Source organism: Apodemus sylvaticus, chromosome 6 (genome assembly GCF_947179515.1).
Source record: "Apodemus sylvaticus chromosome 6, mApoSyl1.1, whole genome shotgun sequence".
In the NCBI taxonomy this organism is placed as follows: Eukaryota; Metazoa; Chordata; class Mammalia; order Rodentia; family Muridae; genus Apodemus; species Apodemus sylvaticus.
This window is the reverse complement of record NC_067477.1, coordinates 9,512,049-9,525,713: the sequence shown is the minus strand read 5'-3', so window position 1 is coordinate 9,525,713 and position 13,665 is coordinate 9,512,049. Positions and strand designations below refer to the sequence as shown.

The 13,665-nt window shown below is 57.5% G+C and overlaps 2 protein-coding genes across 4 annotated transcripts; both read left to right on the top strand.

Moving 5' to 3' along the window:
- The first annotated feature begins 666 nt into the window (after positions 1–666).
- On the top strand, positions 667–2,459 carry LOC127686884 (cysteine-rich protein 1). Its single transcript, XM_052184871.1, has 5 exons — positions 667–787; positions 1,859–1,953; positions 2,033–2,090; positions 2,191–2,237; positions 2,350–2,459. The coding sequence occupies exons 1-4, from the start codon at positions 748–750 to the stop codon at positions 2,229–2,231; spliced, it is 234 nt and encodes a 77-aa protein (XP_052040831.1). The 5' UTR covers positions 667–747; the 3' UTR covers positions 2,232–2,237; positions 2,350–2,459.
- A 2,522-nt stretch (positions 2,460–4,981) lies between these two features.
- Tedc1 (tubulin epsilon and delta complex 1) lies at positions 4,982–12,647 on the top strand. Of its 3 annotated transcripts, none has more exons than XM_052184868.1 (8): positions 4,982–5,188; positions 5,280–5,358; positions 5,755–5,957; positions 6,147–6,326; positions 6,671–6,769; positions 9,182–9,268; positions 9,577–9,756; positions 10,893–12,647. In XM_052184868.1, the coding sequence occupies exons 1-8, from the start codon at positions 5,054–5,056 to the stop codon at positions 11,220–11,222; spliced, it is 1,293 nt and encodes a 430-aa protein (XP_052040828.1). In that variant the 5' UTR covers positions 4,982–5,053; the 3' UTR covers positions 11,223–12,647. The 3 variants fall into 3 exon arrangements, with proteins under 3 accessions (XP_052040828.1, XP_052040827.1, XP_052040829.1); XM_052184867.1 differs by having other exon boundaries at positions 6,144–6,326; XM_052184869.1 differs by having other exon boundaries at positions 4,984–5,188; positions 6,177–6,326.
- Positions 12,648–13,665: the final 1,018 nt, after the last annotated feature.

The window sequence follows — 13,665 nt, the reverse complement described above, 5'->3', positions numbered from 1 at the left end:
GTGGACTCCTGGCGTCTGTGTGGGTTAGCTCTGGGAAAGGCTGGGGGGAGCTGGGCTACAAGGCTGAGACTTTGAATGTCCTCAACTCTTTCCAGAGAAGTGTCAAAATATATGCAGAATCCTTGAATGCTAATTTGTGCCTCTCTGTGATTTATTTAAGTGTGTGTGTGTGTGTATACACACGTGCGCGCGCCCGCATATTTTGAAGCAGGGTTTCACCCTAGAGACCAGATTGACCTCACCAGTTTTAGTAGGACAAGCAATCACAGCATGTCCCGCCTTACCAGAGCTTTAGAAGTTGCCTGTGCCCACCCGGGTTCCAGCTAGCCCTCGCAGGTGCAAGACGCTAGGTTAGATAGGGTGCTTCGTCCTTCGAGGGGAGACCCAACGTCCCCTATTCAGGACTGGGAGGCTCGCCCTGCCCCAGGCAGGGGGCGGGGCCTGGGTCCGCAGGAGCAGCTGGGCTTCTTAGAGGGTCCCCGGAAGACTCAGCACCTACATGGCCCTTGACTAGTTTATCTTGCCGGAGGCGAGTATGGACCAGATGACCATTCTTGGCCAGTCGGCCTGGATCAGAGATCCCAGGGGTCCAAGTCCGGGACCGAGGGGGTGGGGCGGGGGCGGGGCCTTAAAGGGCAGGGCCACGGGGTCCCTGAAAAGCGCGGACCGGGGCGGGCGCCACCCAGTCCAGAGCCTGCAACCTACTTCCTTCTAGCTGCAGCCACTTGTGCAGGACCAGGTATCGCCATGCCGAAGTGCCCCAAGTGCGACAAGGAGGTGTATTTCGGTGAGCACGCTTGGGTATCCCAGCCTTTCTCCACGTGCCCGCGGGCGTACTGCAGGCGCTACGCGAAAGCCTGGTCCAGAGGCGGCCAGTACTGGGCTGTCCGAGTGGAGTGGAGTGTCTAGAGTCCGGTGCATCGCCCGGGATCGAACTCATAGACTTTGTCCGCGGTTTGAGGGTGGGACAATTTGGTGTTAAACGGAACCGACATCAGCGCCCGCTCGCTGTTTTACGTTTCTGGGGCGGTCTTCTGGCTTCCTTGCCTCTGGGTCTATCTCCGCGACTCCCATGCTTCTGGGTCTCTCCCTCTCTGTGACCCTGGCCTCCGGATCCTGCTGTCTCTCCCGCCTTCTGTCTGTGCGCCCTGGGCGGGGTCCCTGCTGGATAGGAAGGAACGCGGGACTGGGGTGGCCCCTCCCAATGCTAAGTAGAAACAGACGCCCAAAACCACGTCCGGGGGTACGATCTCCGGTGCGCGGCTCCTTGCTGTTCGTGCACCCTAGGGCTCCTACGAGAAAGTGCATGAGTAAGAGGTCCCCTTGTCCCTGCTGAGGAGAAGGGTGTGCCCAGGCTCAGTGCAGAGGTCACAGGACTTTAATTCGGCCCACCTAGCCTTAGATCCTCCAGACTTGTTCTACCCCCCACTCCCAAGTCTGAAGGCCTCCTCCTCTCCAGCCCTACAAGCCCTCGGGGGTCTTATTCCTGAGGTGGCACTTGGAAGTGTCTCACGAATGAGCCGTTGGGTGGCCAGGTGGCCCACGCCTTTAGTCCCAGCACGTTAGTTAGTCCGGGGAGGGAGAAGCAGGAGCGTCTACAGAGTGAGTTCCGGGATAGCCAGGGATACACAGAAAAATCCTCCTGTCTCAAGACAAAAACAACCTAAAATAAAATATCCCACCACCAAGGCGACCCTTCTGGTTTGTGAGGACCATAGTTGACCCCTTTCTGGAGCGCAGTGGCAGTCTGGGGACGCAGGGTGGGATGCGACGTTGAGAGAATGAAGTGTAGGCGTCTGTGCAGGGAAGAGGGGATGTGGGGGCTCCAGTGCCTCACAGCGGGTCTGTGCTTCTGCAGCTGAGCGAGTGACGTCACTAGGCAAGGACTGGCACCGTCCCTGCCTCAAGTGTGAGAAATGTGGAAAGACGCTGACCTCCGGGGGTCATGCTGAGGTAAGGCACCACTAGGGGGCAGAGGGAGGAGCCGCAGGAGTTGGGGGTGAATGTGACCCCTCCTGTTCTTTTCTCAAAGCATGAAGGCAAGCCCTACTGCAATCATCCCTGCTACTCCGCCATGTTTGGGCCCAAAGGTATGTTGTCGGACCTCTTCCCTAACATAGGTGCTGGCCTCCCTCTGCAACATAATGACATCCTTATTCTTATCTTATCCTCTTTTTTCATCTTTTGCAGGCTTTGGGCGGGGTGGAGCTGAGAGCCACACTTTCAAGTAGACAGAGGTATGGCCCCGTCTCCGATCCCACCCAGTCCACTGTTCCACAGGAATAGAGTCACCCCTAACAGAGTAAACCGCGAACCGCTGGCTTCACACTTCTCTCGTTCTTCTTACAGGTTGTGGAAACTCTCCCTACCCGCCCGGGCACATGCCAGGCCTTACCCCCGGACAGCAGGGCTCTCGGGAGCCCTCGGTGCCTTTAATAAATCTGATCTTTGGAAGACTAGTGCTTTTGTCTGCCGGTGTGTGTTGGAGGGGGGCGCTGCAGGGAGAGCCTCAACCCCAGGTCCGATGCACGGCACTGCCTTTCTTGTTGCTGCAGGCAGTGGTGCCCGCTACCCTTTGAGGGGGCACAAGGGGCATGAGGAGTTCAGGCCTACATCCAACCTCAGGATCCGTAGAGTTCCTGTAGCCTGGTGCTGTCGTGGTTCTGGCCTTGGGTGAGGCCCTGGCTGCCAGGGTCAGCAGGAACATGGAGTAGATGGGGCTGGCCACAGTTCAGACGGTGAATCAGTGGGAGTTGGTTTGGTTCCCTGTTTGAGCTGCGTCGGGGGGAGCTGTGTGGATTTCTTGCCTGTTCCATTTTCACTTCCTGCAACTACACCCTGTCCCCCCCTGAAGTGCACCCTTGTGGGTGAGTTCTGCAGCTGCTCAGCCTGCACCCAGACACCCTTTCCCTTTTTCTCTGACCAGGAATGTCCTGGGTGACCTGGTGCTCTAATGGGATTGGAGGGTGGCGGTAGAAACTCTTGTAGAGCCAGGCAGCTCTCGGCTTTGCCTTCCCCGTGCCACTGGCCAGTCAAGACCCTTTGGACATAATAAGGCCACAAAGGTCTCAGCAGTGCGCTGGGCTAGCCTGCGTTCATCTTTGGCACCTACACTGCAGGAACAAGCCTGGCAGGCCTGGTGAGCCCCGTAAGTGGTCTGTAGTGTAGTGCGTGCCTTATTGGGTGAGTCTGGAACCTCAACAGGTGGAGGCCATAGTGCTTGAGGTGACCAGAGTATGGAGTAGAAGAGGCCGACCTTCGGTATTAGTTTCCTACTGGGAGGGGTGTGAGTAATCTTTAGTGTCCAAGCAGACCTGCAGAGGACCTGGAAGAGCTGTATGGGTGAAGGGCAGAAGCTCACTTTCCCCTGTCATCTTCCACTCTTGACACACCCCTGCCTTCCTTGTAACCCCAGCCCCTCGAACCCAGATCCACATCTCTCAAATGAAGTGGACTTGGGCTTCCAGCAACCCGAGGCCCGTAGGAATGAGAAAATCAGGTGGGGGAAGGGCATAGTATTGCAAAGAAGCTTCCAGAGGGGAAGAGTTCCTTAAGGGTGTACCACGAGTTCCTTGGCACTGTAGCCAAGAGCGCGCGGTCTTTGTGCTTTTCAGGGCACTTCCGAGTGTTTAAGGTGTGCAGAAGCACGGCCCTACAGTGAGGGCGGTAAGAGCAGGTAGAATCTAACTGGGCATGGCCATTTGGGACCAGCAGCCCTAGCTGCTTGGCAACCGGCCAGGAAGGAGACCCTGAGGCAGGATAGTTGAGGGTATCCAGATGAGCCGAGGATGGCCTGCAGCAAAACACAGGGAAGGTTAAGATAAAGGTGAGCCCGCAGTCCCTGCACTTCCGGAGGGCGTGGCCATCCTGTACCCGCAGTTAAACCGGCAGGTGCCTCAAGACGTCTCTGCCCCTCCCTCTCACCTCACTTTCCCCTCCCGCACCGCACCCTCTTCCTCTCCACCTGCCTTTCTCCACCTGCCTCCTTCCCGGCTTTATTGAGATGTTGAGTACACACAGTACTGTCCGCTGTTCCAACTATTTCTGGTGGTGACATCGAGGGCACAAAGCTTACTTTGTGTCCGCTCGAGGGAACAGGTCTCACCCCCAGCAATTCCCCCAGCCATTCGTCGCCTGCAGGCTCTTCTCTGGATCGCCGTAGGCAGCAGCGTCCGGCCTTTGTCCGGCCCTCCTCCACACGCACAGGCGCACTTAATGTGGTCTTTCGCATCCGGCTTCCCACAGAGGCTGCTCTGGCTTCACCTAGGGTAGTAGGCTCCTGCCGGTGGCGGAGCATATTTACCGACTGCACGTGGTGCAGCGTCTTTGCCCGCGCATCAGGTTGGACTCTGGGTTCATTCTGCCACTTCCATGTAGCTGCTGTGAATCCTTGCAGGATTCTCACAGCTTACCAAGGTTGATCCTGTAGGGCTGAGTGCAAAACTTAAGTTCGGCCTTAAAAGAGAGGGCCGCACCCTTTTCTAAAGTGGAGAAATTTCCTTAAAAAATGCTCTTCTAGTGGCTGGAGGAAGAGTGAACATGGGGACAACGGAGTCTGGGGCTGGCAGTACATGAGAGGGAGGATGGCTTTATGAAGTCTTCTGGCTGGCGACGTGGCCCCCGGAACTCCCCACCCATTTTGCAGGGCTCAGCTACTTCTCGCGGGGGCCTGGCGACCCCTGGCGGCGGGCTCCTTCCTGGGCTGCTTCGCAGAGACACTCCCTTCGTGGCTGGGTGGAGCCACATTGCTCCTTCCTCCGCGCCTTCAGGGAACACCTCGGGCGCATGCGCGCCCTCCAGCATCGCTTCCTGGGGCTCGAGGTTGCTAAGGAGTTTGCTAAGCCGAGGTGCTGATTGGTGAGTTCCTACGGAGTTGGCCCTTCCAATCCCCGCCCCCAACCCCCGGAAGTGTCTGCCTACGGGATAGTCTGGTAGGCACTCATGCGCCAGACTCATCGCTCATTGGGCCTGAGCGGAGAAGGCGGGCCCTAGCCGGAACTGTGATTGGTCGGGGTCCCCGGCGGGCGATCCGAGGCTGTCTAGTGCTGGCTGTATGGGGCGGCGGCGGAGCCGGGTGGAAGGGGCTGCCCGGGCCCTGCCTGAGACTATTGCCGCGCTGAGTCGGTCCCTGCCAGATGGGCCTAGTCCCGAAATCTTCCGTCGCGCAAAGTTCGATCGACCGGAGGCGGTGAGGCCACCCGAGTAGGCGGTCGGGGTCGGGGCAGCCGACGTAGGTGACACTTTGATACCTGCTGACCACAAACTCCTTGTTTGCTCAGGCTCCGGTGCTCTGGCAGCTTCTTTTGCGCGTGCTCTCACCGCTTGCTGCAAACAATACCTGGCCCGACCTGGCCCCAGGTAAGCCCCGCCCTCTCAGAAAGCCGCTCCCCCAAGGCTCTTGTAATTTTGTCTTAACCCACTAAGTCCCGCCCCATTAAAGATCCTCTGTAGACTATTCCCTTCCTGCTGGCACCTGCTCCTCACTGTTGCGCTCCCTTAAGTATAGGTTCCCACTAGCCTTTACCACGCTTACCCGGGTAGTAGTGGCTTTATCACTCCAGAAACTGAGACTGGCTACGCCCTGAACCAACCACTCACAGCAATCCTGCCTTGCCTCCTCCATAGACTCTGAGATCTCAGCCTCCTTTGTCCACTTTAGCAGATTCTAAGTTTAGGGGTGATCTCAGGTCCCCAGAGGGATCCAGGTGAAATCTCCAGGTTAGCACCCCGTGAGCGGATGATTTCCTACTCCAGAGGCCCAAGCCTGTGTGGTGAAGTCAGCACTGGGCTCCCAAGGCTACCCCAGGTCTGCGCTGCTACAGTTTCCCGACGGCAGTTCTCAGGGAAGCCGGGAACTGCTGCTGGCCCTGTCCTGGCTCCTGGCCCGAGGACCCTTGCTTGAGCAGCTGCTTGCCCAGACCCGCGTGCAGCTGGGTGACCAGTTGCCCCTGTGTGAGGTGAGTATGTAATGAGGGTGTCTGAGCCCTGCTTTGCCCAGAACCCGTGGGTTTCTCTGCGCCCCCAGGTCATGTGGCATTCGCCCTTGGTGTGGTTCTCATCAGACTGAGGTGGCAGAGGCTTGATTCTCTGTTAGTAGTACAGCTTCCCTGTCCTGGTCCTTCCTCAAGATATGGGTTGTATAGCAGGGCCGACACTTGTTCCCTCTCTCCTGTGAGGCCCTGACCAGTCCTGCTCCTCCTGCACCCCTTGTGGAAACAAAGAGTCCTGTGGATCTCCGACTAGTGGAATGGCTGATGGGGAAGCTGCGGTTTCGGAGGCGATGCCTGATCTCTAGTCAGCAGGAGCTGTGTACGCTCCTCAGCAAGGTAACACAGGCACACGGCTCTTCAGCCTGTGCCCCAGGCCGCCTTCCCTGTGGTCCATCTCTGTCACCACTACTGGACCCCTGGAGTGCTGGGCTTGCCCCAACTCTGGCCTTTACAAGCAGGACCGGACCCTGCTTTACCTACGTCCTGGTGAGCGAGGGTGTGGAAGCCCTCAGTGACATTGTCTGGTGCCCCTCTGCATCCTCCGCCCCCAGTATTACTGGGGCGTCCTGAGCCCAGCCCTGTGTCCTTCCTGGTTATAAGTGGTCTCTAATGGTGCCAGTATTCAGCTAAAAGATCTTGCTGGGGAGCTGCTCCCAGCCTCGGTATTTGACTTGTTGCAGATCCACCTGTATACCCAGGGATGCCACAGCCAAAAGAGCCTTGGCCATCTTTCTGTTGCTGAAACAGAGATGCTTAGAGATCCGGAGCGCAGTCAGCAGGTGAGGGCTGGCGGGTGCCACAGTGGGCGCTGCCTCACGGCGGGGACTTGGTCTGTTGGGGAATACCCGGGCTGATGTTAGGTGTTGACGGTCAGTCATTGTCATTTGTTACCGTGGGTGACACGGCTGGGGTTGGAGGGATACGCTGTCCAGGAGGGGACCACTGGCATGGAGAAACACTGCTTCCAGGTCTGAAATGAACCTCTAGCTCTACCTGACATATCTGGAGGTAGGGAAAGGCTGAGTGTGAGCGGGTCAGCTGTCCTTCAGAGCCCGGGGCTAGACTCACGGGGATCAGTGTGGGGAGGTGTACAGAGGTAGGCCAGGGCACAGGCCTGGATGTTTGTAGGCCTTAAGCCTACTTTGTTGCCCAGGGGCCATTCACTTCTTTCTAAGCATGTCTTTCCTAGGCAGTGGGCTCCTGAGCTTCCTAATAGACTTGACTCTTAAGAGAGCAGAGCCTGGGTTGGAGACATGGATCAGCGGTTAAGAGTGCTGGCTACTCTTCCAGAGGACCCGAGTTCAAATCCCAGCAAGCACATGGTGGCCCACAAACATCTCTAATGGGATCTGATGCCCTCTTCTGATATGCCTGAAAACAGTTACAGTGCACTCATAAAAATAAAAAGAAATCTTTAGAGAGAGAGAGAGAGAGAGAGAGAGAGAGAGAGAGAGAGAGAGCCCTGCACAGAACAGCAGGCTGTGAGACTTAGGGATGACATGGCCCTAGGCAGACAAGGCCTTCTGTCTGAGGCTGAAGAAAGTGTCAGTGTTGGCCCCATCCCAGCTTCTCCCCAGGGTGTTCAGTCCCTCCCACTTCCCCCGCCCCCCTTGTGCTGTCCTTCCTTCCCTGTCTTTCAAGGGTCCTACCCATCTACCACTGGTTTCTTCCTTTTGATCAGCTTATCTCTGAGGTTTGTAGGACAGGTTCGGGACTGGCCATCTCTTCGGGGCTGACCCCCTTTTGAATGTGACTCAGTGAAGCAGGCTTTCTGGCTGCTGGACTTTAGGTTGTAGCAGAGGTCTAGTCAGGCGCTGCCCAGGGCTTTGCTGTTGGATCACTCTAGGGTGCGGGGAGGCTGCTGGCGAAGGCAACTCTTGTCTCAGAAGCTGTCCTGTGCTGAGACAGAGGACTGTGGATAGCAGAGGCCAAGCAGACCAAGGCCTCCCAGCAGCTTCTTTCGTGTATTTGTGGAGGAGCTGGCTAAAACCTGCGTCTGGCCCACCCGCAGACAGGTCCCAGAAGTTTCTGGATCAGTGTATGCCTGGTGTGTGGGCAGCCAGGCCTGTTGTTACATGGGCAGTCTGTTTCCCGGGTCGCTGTGGAGCCCACAGCCTTCTGTTTGCACCTCTGTGTCCTTGCTCCTGCTGCATTGGGAGACTGCAGGACTGTGGGCGGGGCCATGGTGAGGTGAAGGGCTCATTCGCTTGTCTATTGCACCCATACCCCACAGTCCTGGGGCGTTGGGCCCTGGGGTCTCTTCCTGGGGTCTGTATTTTCTGCCCTTCTGATGGGGTGTCTAGGTGCCCTGTGTCTGTGATAGGGTCTTTGCTCTTCGGTACTGGTGGTAGGCCTGTGGGCCACCCTGTGTGCCCCTCTCACCCTGATCGTCTGCTTACATCTCTCACCACTGCCCCTCTCTGCCCATGGCCAAGTGGTGGCCCTGATCTCCCGTCTCTGTTGTGCTTGCCCCAGTGGACTGGCCATGGCTAGCATTCAGGGTCTTTCTCCAGTTTCTCAGGCCATGGGAAACTTCTCTGTGGAGCCATGTTTGCGAGGGTCTGAGGTACAGAGGGCTTGGCATGCACTGTCTTCTGCAAGGGTCCTCTCCCTGGGTCCCTCCCACAGGTGTCAAATGTGGGCGCACTTACATTGTGTAGGCCATGCCTCTGGCTGGGCACGGCACCCATAGGGCATCCAGAGGCCTCCGCCCTCACTTTACAGGTGGCCAAGCATTTTGTCTTCTAGGAGGGTCAGGTGTGCTGGATGGTCCATGTTCGGGAGTCTCTAAGTGGGGGCTGGCAGCCTGAGGGCCAAGGGGGGAGGTAAAGAGGCAGCGGCCTCTGGCTGTAGCTAAGCAGTGAATGTACCCCGAGAAGAAGAGGGCGGCTCTGTCTCTGATGCACAGCTGTTAGTGCAGGCTTTGCACTGCGGAGGGCAGGCAGAGGTTATCTTCTGGCCCGGCCCTTTCCTCTTAAGCCTCTCTCGTATGCCTAAATCCTCGTCTTTTGCAAACTCTTGCCACAGTTACATGGGATGGCCCCGTGGGCTCTGTACTCTGGGGCCTTGTTATCTATGCAGGCTTTGGGACATCGGACAGAGACTCTGGTCAAAGGCCCCCAGTCTAGAGCTCGGCTCCGGAGCTGGTTGGTGGGCAGTCTGCGCCAGCTCAGCTTCGTCTTTTTCTGTAGCTTCTGCAAGCACTGGAGAGCGAGACTTCGCGCCTGGAGGCGGCTCTGGAGTGGCGGCGCCGTGAGCTGGTCTTTTGGCAGTGGATGGTGAGGGAGTTTTCTCTGCTGCCCCTGCCCTTTCTGGCCCCGACCAGGCTCATGTGTGGCAGTTTGGGAGATCTTCCCACCTTGGAGATGGAGAAGACTCTAAGGGGTTCTCTGCTGAGGATGGCTGCTGTCCTCAGTGCGTGCATGCCCTTACCCCTGGTTCTCCCAGAGTTCTGGTTGCTGTGCCTCTCTGCATGCCAGAGAAGTGGTAGCCGGGGTGTTAGGAGCTGCCCTGTGCTCTGTAGGAATACTACCACTCCCCCACGACCCTCTGCTTGTGCCTGACTGTCTCACTGGGCTCTTGGCAGGATACAGTTTTGGATGCCTGTTCCCCCGAGACTCCTGCTGTGACCTCACGGCCTATGGCCCTGCCTGCAATCTCTGAAGGTGGGCTTGGTGACCTGGAGTTGGTAAAACAAGAATTGCAGGCCCTGCAGGAGGAGCTACGGGAAGTGACTGAGCCCCGGCGGGCTGCATGGGAAGCTCGGGTGAGCGAGGCACCTGTTTGTCCACTCTTCCCACCCTCCCCCTCCCTCTTCCTGCCTGGGGACTGGCTATTCTCAGGGGGTGGGGTTCGGGGGGGGGGGGGGGGGAAGGGCTGGACTGCCCGTTTGACAAAGCCTCTAGATGAGTTACCCTGCTTATTTCAATTGATGGGTGAGTGGGCACCAAATTCCAGCAGCAGTGGATGGCAGTGAAGGGACCCTGCTGTCTTTCACTGCCACCTTCTGGCTGTTTGCAGGGACTTCCAGAGAGTTAGGCAACTCTGCGCCGAGTTGCCTGGCCTTGTACCCCCAATGTATGCACATGCGCCTGCCCAGTGTCCACCCCAGCCGTTCCTGGGAGCGTGCACGCTCACGGGCCTATCGTTTCTCCTTTGGGGTAACATTCTAATGTTAGCTGCGGGCCCTTTGTGCAGTCTCATCGCCGATCAGGGGAATCCTCTTGTCTTTCTACCCCATCCACCCTGGTGAGGCCGCAGACTGCTCAGGCTGTGCCTGCCAGGTCCCCTCGCCTCCCTCACAGCAACTACAGCCCCCAGGAGTGAGGGTAGGACCCACCCGGCAGAGCACCCAGGACTCAGGGCTGCTCTCCGAGTATTCTGAGTGGGTTACAGGCTGGGAAGACCTCATCAGTGGGCTTCACCCCAGGCCTGCTGCCCACGGAGCCTTTGGATAGAGTCTGCCCCTCGCGAGGAGTACATGCTCCCACCCATGTACCCCACTCCTGGACAGCAGTGGGAAGGGGAGGAACAGAGGGAGACAGGAAACCGGGGGTCCTCAGGAGTCTTCCTCTGAGTTCTGAAGGGCCTTGAGGAGCAGGGTAGGCTGCAGGCTCTCCTGCAGCCCGGTGTAGGGCTTGAGAATGGAGCCCTGGACTGATGTTCGGGACCCTGAGCCCTGGACCCTGTGTTGCAGCTGCTGCTGTCATGGACTTTAGTTGCTTTGTGAGAGTGAAACATTTTGGGGCTAGGCAGGCCTCCCCCTGAGGGAGGGGGACTGGCTTTCTGTGGTGGGAGCTTTGGGGCTGCAGGGTTGCCGGGAGCGCCGGGATCCCCGGGATCCCGTGTCCTGGGAGCAGAGCTGCTGCCCGTGGCTCAGGAGCATCTGTCCTTCTCACGCAGGTTGGAGGCCTGGGTCAGGGGCCAGAGTGGAGCACCTCAAGGAAGGCCTTGCGGGAGGCTGTCCAGCAGGAGTTGGCAGCCCTGCAGGGGTCCTGGGAGCAATCTGGGACCCCTGGCCAGCCACAAAGACCCCATCGCCTGGTGAGAAGTGAAGACGGGGCACCGAGACCCCGAGGCCTACCGGCGGCCGAGGTGATCAGGACGCTGAGCGCCCAGGAGGCCTGTCTGAAGAAGGTGTTGCGCCAGCTACAGCAGCAGTGCCAGCAGGAGCTGGCCAGGCTGGCTGGTGCTCCGCCTGGCCTGATTTGGATTCTGCCTCCAGGACACTGAAGGCCTGAAGATGCACCCATCTGTGTAGGGGTCTGGGTAGCATCTCAGAGGAGCAGACTGGGCTGGCACGGAGCAGAGGTCAGGCCTCTGTTCCCTCCAGGGCCTGAGCCCTTGGGCCTACGGTTTGGGTGTTACAGCAGGCTGGACCTCCTGAGAGGTTTGGAGGTTATATATACGGGGCGGAGCTGTTCTGGGGGCACCGGGCTGCTCCCCTCTTCCACTGTCCCTCTATCTTCCTCTTTTTGGCACACTGGGCTAGGTGTAGGGTATGGTTGGCACCATGCTGTAACCACACATGCCCTGAAGTACAGGAAGTATTGGGGCTCCCTGAGTGGAACAGCCTCTTTCTTAGACTCTGGCTCTATGCCCCCTCCAGCAGAGCCTCCTATACTGGGCCATGGATGTGCCTGACGTGTGTGTGTGTGTGTGTGTGTGTGTGTGTGTGTGTGTGCGCGCGCGCGCGCGCCCGCGTGCTAGGGAGCGGGATGGGAGCCTGGGGGCTCTGCCGGGGAGAGCGGAGGCGAGGAAGCTGTGCTGTAGACAGAAGGCCTTTGTTCTGAAGACTGCAGGGCAAGCTCAGCCCTCACAAAGCAGCCTGTGTCCAGGATGTGCAGCCTGGTGGACGGCTCTGCGCTAACCCAGTCTTCTCCCAGCCTGCAGGCTCAGGCAGGTTCCATGGTCTCTAACCCTTTCCTCCTTCTGATCCCCAGCTCCCAACACTGGGGTCTGGGATCCCCAGTCCCCAGCCCCACCAGGCAGCCTCTAGTCTCTTGCTTACCCAGGCCAGAGGCCACTCCATGGCTCTGGGAGCCTTGGGCACTAGAGCATTCTTTCAGGGGGTTTCCTTGTCTGGTGGTGTGTGCTGGGGTGACAGCTCATGTCTGGGGTACAGGTGGCCTCTGGCCCTGAGGCAGGGCACCATGCTGGTTTGTTCCAGTGAATGTTCCTAGCCCACTTCTGGATGACCAGTTTGTGGACATAGCTCCTGGAGTCTCTGCAAGCTCCTGCCTGTCGCTGGGCCTCGCTGGACCTCCTGGCCTGCAGCCTCTGTTCCTGCTTGTGAACGCTTGTTCAGTTCTTGCTGCTTCCACCTGTGGGATCTGGCTCCGGTTCAGGGCGTGTGGGAACTTGACTGCCTGGCTCCTCGTGACTATGATTTGGGCTATAAACAAATTTACTTAAGCTCCCTGTCTCTGAAAACCGCCCTGCTATAGGACTTCCAGTGGTCCTGCTATAGGACTTCCAGTGGTCCTGCTATAGGACTTCCAGTGGTCCTGCTATAGGACTTCCAGTGGTCCTGCTATAGGGCTTCCAGTGGTCCTGCTATAGGGCTTCCAGTGGTCCTGCTATAGGACTTCCAGTGGTCCTATGGAACTCAACCTTAAAAAAATTCCAAAGCAGATGCAGTGCTGCGAGCTGTCACTTCTCCATTTGCTCTGCAGAGTTAGTGCAATTCCTGTCAGAATCCTGTGTGTGTGTGTGTGTGTGTGTGTGTGTGTGTGTATGTCCTCAATGTGGGACTCAAGGGGCTGAAGCCATGTGAAGTCAAGAGCCTATAAGGGGCTCGAACATGGGACTCATCCTTGGCCAAGTTGTCCAAGGTTCTAGAGATAACCTCAGAAGTAGCTTTTCTGCACACGGCTTGGAATAGCCCACATTTGTAGTCTCAGTGCTGTTTCCTCAGCTCCCATACTTGGGACCCACACAGTCAAGTAGGAATAAAATCTCGTGTCAGTTTGCCACAACTTCCTGGCAGATCCTGAAGTCCTGGGGCAAGCTCACAGAGTGATGACCCGTGCTGCATTGGGGTCCTGCAGCATGCCAGATCAGGCATTAGGGGACACTTGACACTCTACCCTCCTCCCTGACTCTGAGGGAGACCACGTCCTCCAACACCCCCAACCTGATCTTAAGGTTGGCAGCATCTTTAATACTTGACACAGTTGACACAGGCAAAGCTCTGGCCACCCACAGGTACATCTGAGCCCAGCAGGTGGACGGTGGGGCCATGCTCTCAAACCAGTGAGGACACGGAGTTCGTTCCTTGGGTTCCTACCAAGGGAACCCAATATGCAAAGGCAGACACCCCCTTGCTTGAGGCGGGGAATACCAGAGGTAAATTCTTGACACTGAATGTGCTGACCGTGAAGGGAAGTTTAGTAATTCCAACTCCTGTACAAGACAGAAACTTCTGTTTAAAGGGTGACATTAATAGGACGTGTCTCAGTGGCAGAACACTTGTCTGTCTTATGTGGAATTGGATTTTATCTCCGTCTTGGTTGGAGGTGGTGGTGGTGGTGGTGGTGGTGGTGGAAGCAGTCTGGGCTGGGAGTGTTAACTACATTTGCAAATGGTTTGGTGTGCACCAGGACATCAATCATGAAAGAGTTGCTGTGCATGACAAGAACTGAGACTGGTAAGTAGTCAGAATGTCATTGTCACG